The sequence below is a fragment of the Typopeltis vanoorti genome, chromosome 13 (assembly GCF_054136105.1).
Source record: "Typopeltis vanoorti isolate ZY-2024b chromosome 13, IOZ_Tvanoo_1.0, whole genome shotgun sequence".
NCBI classification, from domain to species: domain Eukaryota; kingdom Metazoa; phylum Arthropoda; class Arachnida; order Uropygi; family Thelyphonidae; genus Typopeltis; species Typopeltis vanoorti.
The window spans coordinates 23,075,877-23,092,780 of NC_143561.1; the positions used below are offsets into that span (position 1 = coordinate 23,075,877).

Consider the following 16,904-nt stretch of genomic DNA (forward strand, 5'->3'; position numbering starts at 1 on the left):
TCAATCTGTCTTCATAATCTAAATCCCATAATCCAGATATGATCTTTGTAACTCTTCTTTGCACCCTTTCCACAGCTTCTTTATCCCCTTGGAACCCAGGAGACCAAATCTGAGCACAGTAATCCAGGTGTGGTCTTATCAAAGCCTTATAAAGAGGAAAAATTACTTCCTTATCCTTACATGTCAAGGTTCGCTTCACCATAGCAATTATCCTCTGAGTGTATTTGCAACTTTTGTGTGTGACCTTTGAACTTTAAATTCTTATCCACCAATACACCAAAATCCCTTGCCTCTTCAGTTTCTTGTAGCATAACTCCGCTAATATAATATCCTGCTGGAACTTTAATCACGCCAAAGTGCATAACTTTACACACTTACTAACATTAAACTGACAGCCATTTTTGTTTGCCCACATTTCCAGTCTATTCAAATGATTTTGTAATTGCTGAATATCAGTAGCATCCCTGATTGCCCTGTCTATCTTCACATCATCAGCAAACAATTGCAAATCTGATGATAGACCCTGCTCGATGTCATTAATGTATAGATTGAACAATAATGGCCCAAGGACTGAACCCTGAGGTACAACACTGGTTACCTTAAATCTGGCAGATTCACACCCACTGTATACCACTTTTTGATATCTCTCTCTGTCAACTATCCTCTGATCCAAGTCAATAGATTATATTCCAATCCCATATAGTTGTAGGTATCCTCCTGCGATGAGTCTTCGGACTCCTTGGAGGTGTCAGGAATAATAATAATAATAATATTCTCCAGTTTACGCAACAGCCCATCGTGTGGTATCCTATCAAATGCCTTAGAAAGATCCAACATTATCATGGTGCATCCATTCCCTTTATCCAACTCAGCCATAACATTGTTATAAAATATGAACATTATTGCCAAAACATGGCCTTCCTTTAGTAAACCCATGCTGTTCCCTGCAGAGTATAGAATGCTTGTCTACCCATTTCTGTATACAAGTTCTTACCAACTTCTCTAAAATCTTCACTAGCACACCAGAGATACTAATAGGTTGGTAGTTAGACACATCAGTTTTTGTACTACCCTCGTGCAATGGAACTATCATACATTCCTGTGGTATCATTCCTGAGCTGAGACTCAAGTTATACAAATGTGTGAAAGGCCTAGCCAATTCAGCTGAACATTACTTTAGCAAACGGGCTGATATTTCATCTGTCCCTATTGACAAATTCTTATCCAAGTTATGCAAGAGCTTTTAAACCTCATTTTCATGAACCTCTAACTCTTCATTCAATGTAGCGGTAGCATTGTGCACCATATTACATACACCTGGTTGATATATCTTAGCAAAGTGAGCACTCATTAACTGAACAATCTCCTTAGTTTCCAACACTCATGTACCATCTGCATTCAATAAAGTTATTTTTCCACATTCATTCTTTCTTTTTCTTGCTGCATAACAATAAAATTCTTTTGGATTGCCTTTAGCTTGCATGGCCAATTTCTTTTCATACTCCGCTTTAGTTTCTGTACAATACTCGTTACACTGGCCTGAGCTTGATATATTTCATAACTCCTCTCACTCTTATTCTCACGATATTCTTTCCACATCATCTTCTTCTTGTGGATCTCTGGCTTAATAAGGCTGCACATCCATTTCGCTCCCAACCTATTTATTCTTCGAACACTAGGGATACAATGAGATACCACCTCATTCAAGCACTTTTTCAAAGATTCCCATGCATTGCTGACATTTTTTCCATTCAGTAACTGATACCATGGGACCAAAGATAGTATTCTTCTAAGTTGATAATAATTTCCAGCTTTGTAGTTCAGCATGTAGCCTGTTTTAATTGGAGCTTCAATACAAGGAGATACTTCTCAAGAAAAAACAACATGATCACTGTCACCAATTGGTGGTAAAATAGCCATATTCTTGACAGAGATCCCTTCTGAAGCTATGAGCAAATCCAATACTCTTTGACCTTGAGTTCCTTCTTTCACATGCTGCTTGAGAAAGTTGTCTCGCAACAATTCAATACATTTCTGTTCTTTCTTATCATGAGATTTCTCTACCTAATCAATGTTTGGAAAATTAAAGTCACCCATAACGATCATTCACTTGGTACCCAGAAGGCTAAATTGGCGATGCATTTCTTCGTCCCCTACAACTGAGCCACCAGGTCTGTAGCAACACCCCCACCATATATTTCATTCTGTTAACCTCCACTTCACACTCAAACTCATCGCTATATGGGACATTGTTACCATCATTGTTTTCTTATATTTCTACCCTAACTGGACTTAAGTCATCTGATACCATTAGTAACACTCCTTCCCCTCTCCTATCTCTTCTGTCATTCCTAAAAATAGTATATCCGCTACACTCGATCCCACTTACGATATCTGATTCTGATAGCCAGGTTTCACTAATGCCAACAATCTTAGGCCGCATCGTATTCAATAAAGCAACAAACTCAACCCCTTTGTTTCTAATGCTCCTGGCATTTGTGCATAGACATAATAAATTACCACCTAGCTTATTCTTATAATTAGATATGCAATCTATTTGGCCTTGTTCTAGAATTTTCTCTTTTCCCTCCCCAGACATACTTAAAAGTTCCATTCTTAGCCAATGGCTACAATCCCTACAAAATAGATAAAATACTGCATAGGCCCATTACTCTGCCCTCCCCTAATACACAAGAATACAACATGACCATTTCTATTCCCTATATCAGAGGTACATCGCAAAGATAGCCAAAGTATTGTTGAAACATGGCCTTCGCACCACTTTCAAACCTCATGTCAAGCTGGCAACTCTGATCCACTCACCTAAGGATAAACTTCACCCTTTAGCACACCCTGGAGTGTATGAAGGTTCCTTGTGACTATGACTTGGCCTATTATGGGCAAACAGGAAGATCAGTGAACATCTGCCTGGAAGAACACAAAAGATACATTTGCTACTATTATTATGGCAAGTCGGGACTGGCAGACCACGATTTGGACACTCCTTCACACAGGATTAGATGGAGGAAAATGAATGTGCTATTTAGGAGTCGTTATAGATCTGAAAGATTATTTTTTGAGTCAGCAATGGCTTTGAAGAATTCTCCCAACCTTAACAAATATGGTTGCATTAATTTGCCAAAAATTTGGGAGACAGTTATCCTAAGAAAAACTCCTGGATAGCTGCTTTTTTTCCCATTAGAGGGTGCCAAAATAGGACTTTAGATCTTTTGTCTTTTGCAATCATATTGTTTCACTCACTCACTGTCACGTATACAAGTGCTCTGATGATGCTCAGTTGAAAATCAGCAAAATATAAGCATTAATAAAACATCTTTGTGATAAAAGTGTGTGTGGTGTTGTTAATACCGTGAAAATAAGTCATGAATACTTAAAAGGTCCGAACCCAAAGCATATTTTTCCACTCCTTCGCCACATACATAATTATGTTCAAAGACATTCATATCTTTATCACATTTGTATACCATAGCTGAACTTTCACACACATTTTCCCCATTCCTCCCTTGATGATCTAGTTTCCCTGACTCTCTGCATTGGGTCTCATACCAAGAAGTAATTTCTCCAGGTTTCTGATGCCAAATGAATTCAAGTGCACCATGATTCTTATACAAATCTTTTCTGCCATCAAACACACCTCACACATCTAAAAACTCACATCCATATCGTCTACATAGCCTATGCATGAAATCATTTGCTATCATCGTCCTCCTTCTTAACTAAGTACTGTCATATCTGGGTAGTAATCAGTGGCGGCCCGTACATAAGCACCGCGACACTGCAGCACCCCCAAGGAAAAAATGAACAATTTAAATTTTGTGTTTATAAATAATAACAATGCTTACAACATTATATAAATGCAATACCACATGTTAAAGTCTACAGCTTATGTTTTGACATTGATTGAAAAGTTAATAATTGGAACTGTTCGATTAACGCTTTAGATTACAAAACAAAAGCACTGCGATTGAATGCCGATATTCGTTTGCGCTTGTCATTGCACGTTATGTCATTCAGAAACTGCCCAAATGGCAGTGTATTTTTAGTATCCTTACGTGTGTTATTTCTGCAAGATATGAAACGTTTATTATTGGTGCGTGTGCGTGGTGAACTATTTTTTGTCAATATTATTTTATTTTGTTAAAATAACATATAATTATTTATTTATTATAGATACGAGGCTGAATTATGATGAGTGTCACTGTTGAAAATATTTGAAAAGAATTATATTTTTTCAATTATCCTTACACGAAACAAATGCACTGCGATCGAACGCCGATATTTGTTTGCGCTTGTCATTGCTATTGATATGAAACTTTTATTATTGGTGTTTGTTTGTGGTGAGGATGAAATATTTTTAATAAAGCAATTTTTAATATGTAAATTTATTTATTAATAAATTCGTTACTGATTAGAAATTTTTTCTTTTTTTTTAATTTAATTAAATTTTTTTTTGTATATGCAGCACCCCCACTTAAAATTTTCACCAGCCGCCACTGGTAGTAATCCAACAATTTTTACTCTCTGACATTTCTTTCTCGCTTCTTCCAACAGACCTTTCATATCTTCTCTCATACCATGTTTGTCACCACTTAAATTACTAGTACCTACCAGCTCTACCATTTCTTTTACATTTCTCTTTTGGTTTTCAATTACGTTTGTCATATTTTTAATTTTTGCTCCCGGGAAACTAGAAGTGGTGACTCCCTCGGCAAGTGCAAATTTTAAAATTGAGTAATGGATTGTTTCCATTCCATTTCCCTCCAGTTTGATCATCAAAAATAACATCAAACAGTATATAGAAAACTACAGTCATTGTTCCTTTCATAAAATAATCAGATACTTTTTTTTATATCATTTATGGAAGAAAATTCAAAATCCTGTAATATAAAATTTCTCAAAAGTTTTTTCACTTGGTTATAAATTAAATTAAAGATGCCAAAAAATTATATTCTTGTTTAATGATAAGGCAATTAATGTGAAGTCATTAGCCTCTATATACAGTTAGCCTAGTCATGAAGATATTTCATGTTCCTGAATTTTGTTTGCTTACACTTGGATAAAGGATTAAATAAGAATATAATTTCTTGGCATCTTTAATTTAATAAATTCTGGCTGATCAGCATATTATTATTATTATTATTATTACATGATGCCTCCATATCTGGAGTTGTAGTTAAGGTATAAAGTAAAGTGGGTTGATAACAGTGATATCCTTTATACTTATCAGCATGGTTTTTTAAAGGGATGTCATGTTTTACAAACTTGCTTATGTACTATAACAAGGTGATGAATGTATTGGACAAGGGAGATGCATGCATATACAATGTGATACTTAGATTTTACAAAGGCTTTTGATGTAAATTTTTAGAACCACACCACAAGTTGGTCACTAAACTGAAGCAATTGGCACTGGATGATAGACTAGTGAGTAGAATAGGTGAATGGCTATCAGATAAGTATCAGCAAGTTGTGTGTGGTGGTGGGGGGGGGGGGAGACACTATCTTGAGTCACTAGTGGTGTGCTGCAGGGCTCAGTGTAATTTAATTTGTATATTAATGATATTGAGATAGATTTAACTAGTGATATACAACTGTTTGCAGTTGTATCACTCCTTGGTGAATGGAATGCATTGCCTGATAGTGTCATGAATGTAGATACATTGAATGAGTTTATAGCATGGTTTGATGGGCTTTGTGTGTAATAGTCATGACTTATTTTTAACAACCGCAAACGAACTATTTTATAAAACAATGTTTTATTAACTTGCTTATATTTCACTGAATTTCAAATCAGCATCATCAAAGACACAGCATGTATGTGTGACAGTGAGTATGTGAAACAATACAATTGTAACGGACAAAAGATCTAAAGTCCTATTTTGGCATCCTCTAATGTTGTAAAAAAAAAAAAAAAGTGTGTAATAGTGTTTGCCTCCTGCAATAAATCTTTTGACTCAATGGAAGTCTAGTGTTATTAATAATAAGAAGAATAAATTTCTCATATATTCAACCTTAAATAAAGTCTCTAGATATTATGTGCTGAAAAGTTGTGATAATTTTCAATTTCTTCAAATCTCTGATCTTTTTATATATCCTAAATCCTAAAAGAAAAAGAACAAATTATTTAAATTTTTAATGGAACATGTGGTTTAAAGGGTTTTAAGATATGTTCTTTCTTGTGGTTATATCAATTGTTTTAATATCATTTTTGTTCTAGGTGCTTATCAGAACTTTTCAGCACCCCCCCCTCCCTTGTACAATACCAGATTTAAAAATGCAGATTTTGCATAAAGCTTCACAATTCTTTATTATTTATTATTTCATGTTATTATTATTATTATTTATTATTATTTGACACCTCCAGGGAGTCCAAGGACTCATCGAGGGAGGGTACCTGTTCTACAACTCTGTCTTCACCAACTCAAACCACCAACTGACCGCAACTACACCAACGCTATCTACCACCGATCACCACCACTGTTATTTCCACAGACAATCACAAACATCCATGCCCACGGCAGGATTCGAACCTGCAGTCTTTTGGTGGGAGAGCAAATGCGTTAACCACTTGGCCAGCCAGGCTGACTTTTACCTCAGATGAATTCCAAAAACAAAATAAGCCTTTCTAATCTTATAGGATTAGCCAGGCTTTTCTTGGAAATAAACTCAAAAACTCAAAAAAATTGTTGTTTTTTTTTGTAAGTTAAAGAACAGAAGGAATGAGGTCATCAAATAATTCTTAGAAAAAAATTCCCTTATCCATTATCTTTAAATAGAATTTTAGGGTATTTTACTGTATTTCCTGCTATAGTGAAACTTTTACTTATTGTACTGACCTCTGCACTGCAGTGGGGTAGTGTGGGCAGATTTATACACTATGCTATTTATTCACAAATCCTCCCACCCCTTTTAATCAAAGCTTTTCAAAGATGCATGCATGCATAACTAGAGTTATAGGATAAAATGTAATTCGCTCCCAGTTATAGTAATTTATTTCACTATGCATAATACCACAACTGTAAATTGGATATTTATCTATAATAAATGTATTTGCATTCATGATAATTCTTTTCCTTAGATGTGTCAGTCACATGCAAATTGTTCATTTTTGATTACTACAGGTTGAAATATTATTTTATTTTTTTTTTTTTTTTTTTTTTTTATTATTATTACGGGTATCTCCATGGAGTCAGTAGACTCATCGCGGGAGACCCAAGCTAGCAAAACAATATCTGTCATATCTCTTCTTGAATTCATTTACAGATGAAGAGCTCACAACAAAGTCAGGCAATGAATTCCACTCATTCACCACCCTCCAGGCAAAAAAACTTGTTCTGACACCTTTGTTAACCACACTCTTCTTTAATTTCCAGAGATGACCTCTTGTTCTTCCATCACTATCACACAGCTGAAACATTTCCCCTGCATCAATCCTATAAAAACCTTTTAGTAATTTGAATGTTTCTATCATATCCCCTCTTCTTCGCCTATCAACCAATCTCTGCAATCCACAAGCTCTCAATCTATCAATGTAGGGAGCATTTTTTATATCACTCACCAACTTGGTCACTCTTCTCTGAACCCTCTCCACAGCCTCCTCATCTCCAAGGAATCCAGGTGACCAGACCTGAGCACAGTAATCCAAATGTGGAAGTATCAATGCTTTATAAAGGGGAATAATAACCTCTTTATCTCTGGATGTCAGTGTGTTCCTCAACAACCAAGTAATCCTATGTGCAATCTTGGACACCTTAGCAATGTGTCCTCTGAACTTCATCTCCTTATCTACCAATACCCCTAAGTCCCTAGCCTCATCAATCTCTTGGAGTACCTTTCCATCGATGTAGTACACAGCTGGTAATCTTTTAATCCCAAAATGCAAGACTTTACACTTTTCCACATTGAACTGACATCCATTTTCTTTTGCCCATTTTACCAGCTTATTTAAATCCTCCTGCAAACTTTCAACATCAGCTTGATTTTTTATTGCACTACACAACTTTGCATCATCAGCAAACAACTGAATATCTCCCTTTAAGCCGTTTCCTATATCATTTATATACAAATTAAACAACATTGGCCCAAGCACAGAGCCCTGAGGCACACCACTGGTCACCTGCCTCATTCTGGACTCGGCTCCTCCATACACCACCTTATGGTATCTCTCCCTGAGCCATTCTCCTATCCATATCACCAATTTAATATCCATTCCCATCTGCTCCAATTTGCGTAACAGTGTTCTATGGGGTATCCTGTCAAAAGCCTTAGCAAAATCCAGAAGTACCACTGTGTAGCCAGTTCCTTTGTCCAACTCTGATGTTATTCTATTATGGATAGTTAATAGATTGCTAAGGCAGGATCTACCTTTAACAAAACCATGTTGGCCTCTATAGAGTATCATATCCTGATCCACCCATTCTTGAATTTTGTCTTTAACCAACTTTTCCAATACTTTTACCACTACTCCTGAGATGGTGATTGGTCTGTAATTCAATACTGCAGTTTTAGAGCCACCCTTATGCAAAGGAACCACTTTGCCTAACTTCCACTCCCTAGGGACCATACCAGAGTTCAAACTTAAATTAAATATCCAGGTAAGAGGGGTTGACAATTCATTTGCACATTCACGCAACACCCGAGCTGATATTCCATCTAAGCCTACCGCAGTGTTTGCATTTAAGTTTCGCAATATATTTAATACCTCTGATTCTTTAGCTTCAATTCTCACATTAGGTATTGCTATAGGTATAGAGATATCCTCACTTGGGTGATAGACTTTTGAGAAGTGATCACTCAGTAACTCGACTATTACATCTGATTTTGTCACCTCAATACCATCAGCACCCACTAAGGTTATCCTTCCAAAGTCATTCTTCCTCTTACTTGCCACATAGCGGAAGAACTCTTTGGGATTACCCTTGATCTCTTTGGCTAAGGTCTTCTCATAATCTGATTTAGCTTTTCTTACTATGCTGGTAACCTTCCTAGCTTGAGCCTTGTACTACTCATGGGTGTCCTGATCGCCCTTCTCCTTGTAAATTCTCCATAACATTTTCTTTTTTTGTAGTTCAAGCTTGATACTACTGCTCATCCATCTAATGCCTGCCTTGTTTGACCTCCTGACCATGGGGACACAATCTGATATTGCTTTCCTCAGATACCCGCTGATTTTATCCCAAGCACTGCTAACATCTTTCCCTTGCAATATGTTCTGCCATGGGATGGCTGCAAGCTCACTCCGAAGCTTGTTATAATTGCCTAACCTGTAGTTTCGTACATACCCCTTCTTAATAGAAAAATCCACAGATTTTGCAACCTCCCAAGTCAATACCACATGATCGCTTTCACCAACTGGAGGTAACGAGGTCACCTTACTTATGCATATAACCTCTGAACCAATAACCAGGTCCAACACTCTCACACCACGTGTCCCTTCAGTTACGTGCTGTTTCAAGTAATTATCTCGTAGCAGATGTATGAACTCCATTTCCTTTTTGCTACGTGATATTTCCTCCTTCCAATTGATATCACCATAATTAAAATCCCCCATAATAATCACTAAGCCTTCACTCATTGCACTAAGTTGCTGTTGCATGAATTCAATATCTCCCCCTGTACTCCCTGGCCTATAGCAGCATCCAACTGTATATTTGGTTGCGTTGGTCACTATTTCGCACCAGACTGCCTCAAATGAACTCTCATTCACATGTCTATCATCATGATATACTACTTTCTTTGGCTGCAACACATCAGCTATCATCAACAGTACTCCTCCTCCTGTTCTATCTTCTCTATCCTCCCTGAAAATACTGTACCCATCACATTCAATTCCAGTGACCACATCTTCTGCTGACAGCCAAGTTTCACTAATGCCTACAACTTTTGGTGAGATTTCACTGACTAATGCCAAAAATTCTTCTCTCTTATTTCTAATGCTTCTAGCATTGGTATACAAAAATTGCAGATTCCCTCTAGATCTTGTACTGGCTTTAGAACTGATATATAAGTCACTAACTACCGTAGTCCTATGCCGATTTTTTCCCCCTCTCTTCTGCAATTTATTCTGCCTATAAGGATCAATAAATACACAATCAGTGCTAAAGTTTCTCTCTCTTACACTCAACCTTTTCAATATTAGTTTCCCTGCCCAATAACTTCAACCTGTTCAGAAAACAATAACTTCTTCAATCTCTTATGTCCTTCCATGTTAAGATGCAGTCCATCTCTAGCATACAACTGCCTTTTTCCTTCAAACACACTCCAAACATCAACAAACTCCAGACCTCTTTTTCTGCACATTCTTGCAATCATATCATTCATTATCATTGCTCGTCTACTTAACTCCTAATTGTCAAAACGAGGCAGCACACACACTATTCTCCCATTGACACTTTTCCTCTTCACAATATCTAATAATGTTCTTAAATCTTTTCCTACCCAATTTATACTACCTCTCAGGTCATTCGTACCCACCATAACTATCATCTTGTCTGTTTCATGCCCTCTCTTTATTGCTAAAGCCACTCTTTCTATTGTACCATCAGCCAAGCACTCCTCATGCATACCACTCTCCATACCCTTAATCATAGAATCACCATATATTTTACCACTATTAACTTCATTCAAGTTCACACTCATGGACTCATTCTCTACACTATTCAGCATGACTCTCCCAGCTTCATTACTCAACTCTCTATTCCTTACCCCCCCACTCTCACTACATCTCATTTCTTCTTGGCTACTTGTGGTTTTATTATGTTGACTCCCAATCACTCCCATACTATTTATTACTGAATCATTCACCAAAGACTCACCCATATGTAATCCTGTTCTAGTTACTTCAGCTAAAGTAATCTCTATAGTCCTAATTTCTCTGTTTAACACATTAAACTCAGCTTTAACTTCCAGTATCTCCTTACCGATCACTTCCACTTCCTCATGAAGAAGATGAAGGTCATTTTTCATTTTCATAAACTCCCGCCGAAGTTCTTCCGCTACGGTCCCGATGTCAGCTTCCATTCCTAAACGCTCCAGCCTATCCCGACACTTCTCACATACGTCGACATTTTCTTTCTTTTCATTTTGCCAGACCGACCACAGATCCTTCACATTTTTCGGTGCATACATGTAGCAGTTTCCGCAACGCATCCATTGCGAAAAATCTAACGCTGAGCCAGCCTTTCGTGTAGTAGTAGAAGTCCTGCGTGCCGCTGACGTACGTTTCTTGTTGGACGCCATCTTTACACGTTGATATAGTGATACAAACGGCAGTGAAAACACAATATATACACCACAGTTCTAAACAATAATACCACTGAAGGACACTTGTTTCTAACCGATGCACAATTTTAGCACAATTTGTGACAAAAAGCCACACTATATTTATCTTTAAAAACACGTTTTCTAGACTAGCTAAACTCGACCGCCACATTTACCAAGGACCCAATATAATTATATAATTATATATAATTATAATTATAAAGAAATATAATTATGTATAACTTAAAAATTTAAACAAAGGAACCGATTGTTGGAAGTTTTTCCACTAGGTTATACTATAATAAATTAGAGATGCCAAGAAATTATATTCTTGGTTTAATCCTTTATCCAAGTGTAAGCAAACAAAGTTTGCGCTTGAAGTATTTTCAGGACAGAGCAACTTGCATATAGAGGCTAGTGACTTCACATCACTTACCTTAGTATCCCATAAATTGCATTATGGGATACTCAAACCACCATAGAATTATACATGCCCATAAGGATATAGGCATGTATAATTCTATGCATTATGGGAATGGGAAAACTCTTAAATTTTCAGTTACCTGCATATTATAAATACAATAAATTTTATCACCTCTACACAGCTAGTTTCTCCACAAAGCATATGTAATAATTGGTTGCATGCCAACCAGATGGCAAACTGGAGGTATGAAATGGTGAGAGTGACCATGAGGTGATTACCTGGGTGATTGCCAGCAGTGTGAGGACCTCTGTGAGAAAAGGGTATATGTGGAACTACAAGGGGGGGGGGTGATTATGAAGAGCTCAGGAGACAGCTTGCGGGTGTAGCATGGAATGAGGAGTTAGCTGGAAAATAGATCAATGCAGCTTGGGGGATTTTCAAAAACTATCCAGTAGATGCAATGTCAAAATATATTCCAAGGGTGAGAAGGTTAAATAAGGTAGGTGTGAGATGAATGAATAAAGAGATTAAGCATGCAATACAGAGAAATGTGGAGGAAGCATAAGAGAAGTGGAAATAACCAATTCCATGAGGTCTACAAAGACCAGGCAAGGAGGGTGACTTAGTTGGTGAGAGTAGCTAAGGAGAGGTATGAACAGTAGTTAGCTAATGAAGCCAAAAAGAATCCTAAGGAGTTCTTTTAATATGTAGCCAGCAAAATAAAGAATGATTATGGAAGGATGACATTGATTGGAGGAAATGGTATAAAGACAGCTGTTGTGGAATGTGTGGTGGAGATACTTAATGAGCAGTTCATAAAGATCTTTCAATCTTGTGAATGTGACTTCATGGAGAGATTGAGAGCAGTTGATGATGGGGAGGAGAGACTGACTGTAAGTGAGTAACAGGTGTATGGGGAGTTGAATAAACTAGATGTTAATAAGGCTGTGGGACTTGGTAATATATCACCACGTATTTTGAAAGAACGTGCCAGGGAGAACCTGCCTTGACATATTTTTTAATACGAGTCTCGCACTCGGGTCAAGTTCCTAAGGAGTGGAAAGAGGGCAAGATTGTGCCACTTCATAAAGGAGGTGATCGAACTCAAGCATCAAACTATAGGCCTATCTGTGTGTCAGGTGTTGTGGTTAAGTTCTTGGAGAAGCTTGTCAGAACTAGGATCCAGAGTTGGGTTGACAACAATGCTATTATTGTTGTCAACCCAAAAGGCAAAAAAGACAACAGAATCAACAAAGTTGATATGGTAGGAAGTCAATTGAATAAATTCAATTCAATACAAGACAGTGTTCAAACCAGTTTTAACTTATGGATCTGAGAGCTGGGTCAGAAGTAAAACACTTAACCAAAGACTAGAGACCACAGATATGAGAGTTCTGAGAAAGATTAGAGGCGTGAACAGATGGCATCAATGGCAAATCATATTAAAAACTAGGAAATTAGGAAAGAACTTGATATTGTCAGTATCCAGGAATGTGTTAGCAAAGCTAATCTCAGGTGGTTTGGTAACTTAAACAGAATGGGCGAGGAAAGATTAGCAAAACAAGTGTTCTCTGCTAGGTTGGCAGGAAAACGACCCAGAGGAAGACCAAGACATAGGTGGATTGATACGGTTCAAAGTGCCTTAGATGATAGAAATATAAGATCTCATAATGTTGGAGTCTTGACAAGTAACAGACTGATTTGGAGGAAAATTGTAGATAGGAAGTAAGTAATGATGTAAATTTTTTCATGTAGTACTATCATATCCTGTACACCCCCTTGAGGGTACATGACAGGAATTCGATGATGATGATGATGATAATGACTGCTAAAGGTTAAAGAATTTTTATGTAACATTAGTTATATTTACGCACCTGAGAATATAACAATAGCTGTGAGTAAAGCATACTCAGCATTGTCAACTTTCAACAAACACATATTACGGCAAAAATGGAAGATCGAGTCTGCAGAATCTCCCATGCATGCACTACGATAATTTTCCCTTGTGTAAGGCTGATTATTTGCAAAAACAATAGAGTCAGTCTTGATGTCATATTTTCGAGCTGTCCTTAGCATCATAACTTCACTCGAGCAGGCCTAAAATACAGATAAAAAATATATATATATATTTTTTTTTTTGTTTGCTTGTTATTTACATTTTTTGAAAAAGCTTTTTAAAAAAAAACTCCAGTTTTTTTACTACAGCGTTAAATAATCAGATATAATAAATAATCGCCTAAAATATTCAGTTATAAATATATAAAAAAATTAGAATAATAATTACAATAATGTGTATAAAGGCTATTCTTAATATGAAACTGGACCTGAAGAGTCTGCAATCATCGCCAAAATTGTTGACATCAGTAATCAGATAGATTTATCAACAGATATATATGGATATATGAAATTAATAGTTTTTAGTGTGCATTGAAAAACTGCATAAACTCTTATTACCATCACTTTGGACATCTATGCGTATAACAGAGACAATTGCTGCCAGATTGTGATTGTGAAATATATATTGCGCCCTATTCCAATATATATTGAAATATATATTGGAATAGGCCTAAGTTCGATTCTTGTTGCGACGGGAGGAATCTTTATTTGGATGATTTCAATCAAAGGTGAGTTAACGATCTCTTTTTTATTTTCTTCTTTCATTTGTTTCAATATCTATAAATGAATCATTACTGATAGTGTAACCTGTAACACAAGAAAGAAAGAAAGAAAGAAAGAAAAAGTATAAACAGTGGTGGTTGTTCAGCTTCAGCAAAATTATTGTTTCAAACTCTTATATCACACAGCATAATATTTAGTTAAAATTTCATTTAACTTTTTTCATTTTCTTAAATAAAGAAAATGAAATAATTTTTTTATGTGACTCCAATCACATGAAAGATTGTAAAACCTTGAGTAGTCTAGTGTTTTAAGCTTTAGCTCACTAACTCTAGTTAGTGATATAAAGTTTTTTTTTTTTTTTTTAATAATACAATTTCTTTAATAATTTCATGTTTCATGTATCTTTTTTATTTTTTTATATCTCTGGAATCCTACTCTAAAGACTAAACATGGAACTTTTGCAATCCACTTCAGACTTAAAATTAGGAAAATAGTGATCTCCCATCATCTGATGAAAGTTCACCTAAAGACATTTACAAACATCCATGCTGAGGGCAAAATTCAAACCCACAGCCTGCTGGTTGAGAGCAAGTATGCCTCACTCAGCCAGGTTAGCAACATGAATAACATGTTACATAATAACACAAGTGTTATCAAATAACTGTATCAGGTATCCTCCCCTGCTTTTCTCATGGAGATAGGGTTCCTACAGTTTTAGAATCTCTACTTCAAGTTAAAAACAACTTATGTGATATCTAATCCTTTTTCAGATCTTTCTCAGAATAGAAGCATCATACAATAAGCAAACCCTTCCAGTCTAATGAATTTATAAAATTCTTAAAAAGTTGGTAAAACAAGAACTTCCTCACGTGAATACTCACTTGTAGGATTTCCACACATTGCTGAAAGTGTTAAAGCTGCATATAAACCAATAGATATGTTCTCATTATTGACATCTTAATCATTAAAGATATGCAAAGGATGCTCTTAATTTATTATTATTACGTGACACCTCCAGGGAGTCCAAGGGACTCATCGAGGGAGGGTACCTACTCTACAACTCTGTCTCCACCACTCAATCTGCCAACTACAATGAACCGCAACTACCATCATCATCTACATAACGCCATCTACTGCCCACCACTGTCACTGGTGTTTCCACAGACAATCACAACCATCTATGCCCATGGCGGGATTTGAACTCACAGCCTTTTGGCTGGAGAGTGGATATGCTAACAAATCGGCCAACCAGGCCAGCAATTATATTGTATAATATATATATACTATTATTATGATTATTATTTCGGGCAACTCCAAGGAGTCGACTGACTCATCGAGGAGGCCCTAACATCATGTCAAGAACAACTATTCGACATTCACACAGTATCTGTGTGAGGAGAGAATGGAAACAGTAGGAGAGATTGAATGAGAGGGAGGTATGGGAATGCTAGAAGATGAGAGAGACCTATGAGAATGAAAGAAGAGGAGAGAATGGAAACAATAGGAAAGAGAGAATGGTAAGAGGTATAATGTATGGTGACTCAAAGATCCGTGGTGTTCAAGATAGGATGCGTGAGGAGTGTGTGCTAGGAGGAACAATAGAAAGGGTGGCTATGGCAATTAAGAGAGGTGAAAGGGTGGATGAGATGATTGTGATGGTAAGAACAAATGACTTGAGTGGTAATGTAAGTCGGGCAGCGAGAGATATAAGATTTTTGCTTGAGGCTGTACGGAAGAAGACAGAGAGAGGAAAAATGTGCGTGTTGCCTAGGTATGATAATGATGAGCTGAGCAGAAGAGCAGTAATATTGAATGGCATAATAGCGAGAATGTGTGACAAGAGAGGACTGGTATATGTGGATGCTTGGAGTGCATTTGAGGAAAGAGAGGAATTGTATGTGAGAGACCGCTTACATTTGAATGAGGATGGACGTAGGCATCTGGAGAGATTGCTATTCTGAACACGTCAGTGTGTCCCAGGGAGGAGGATGATAGCAGGGGTGGCATCTTGTGGGAATGGATACTTGGGAGAAGGGAGACGATGTCAGGTAACACTGAACCCAGTGGAGTCTAGAAGGGATAATGCTGGGTATAGAAACAATGGCATTTATATGCTTTATACTAATGCCAGGAGTATCCAGAATAAGGGAGAGGAATTGGTGTAGCAGATAGCATCAGCCTAGCTAAAAATTATTGGGATCACTGAGACGTGGTTGACAGAAGGAGATATAATAACAGGAATAGAAGTTGCTGGGTATAGCATTTTTTGTCAGGATAGGAGGGGAAAGCGTGGTGGTGGGGGTACTGCTTATGATGACCTATATCCTCTAAGAGTGGAGGCTTTGGAAGGAAGTGAGACAAATAATTTTGAGAGCATATGGTGTGAGGTAGAGGTAGGCAAGACAGGATATTTAGTGGGGTGTTGCTACAGACCCAGGAGCATAGTGGATGGGGACCAGAAGATGTTTAGACAGCTAAGTTTGACAAGTGCAAGAAGAATGATTGTTATGGGAGATTTTAACTACAGTAGTATAAATTGGAGAGAGGAAGATGAATGTAGCAATAGGCGAATGGAATTTCT

General features: G+C 37.0%; 1 protein-coding gene across 1 annotated transcript in view; it reads right to left on the reverse strand.

Moving 5' to 3' along the window:
• LOC150099990 (ecdysone receptor-like) overlaps positions 1-16,904 on the reverse strand; it is a 98,004-nt gene that overhangs the window by 7,215 nt on the left and 73,885 nt on the right. The window contains 1 exon segment of the mRNA XM_090403120.1: positions 13,579-13,801. Within this exon segment, the coding sequence (XP_090259246.1) occupies positions 13,579-13,801 (223 nt within the window).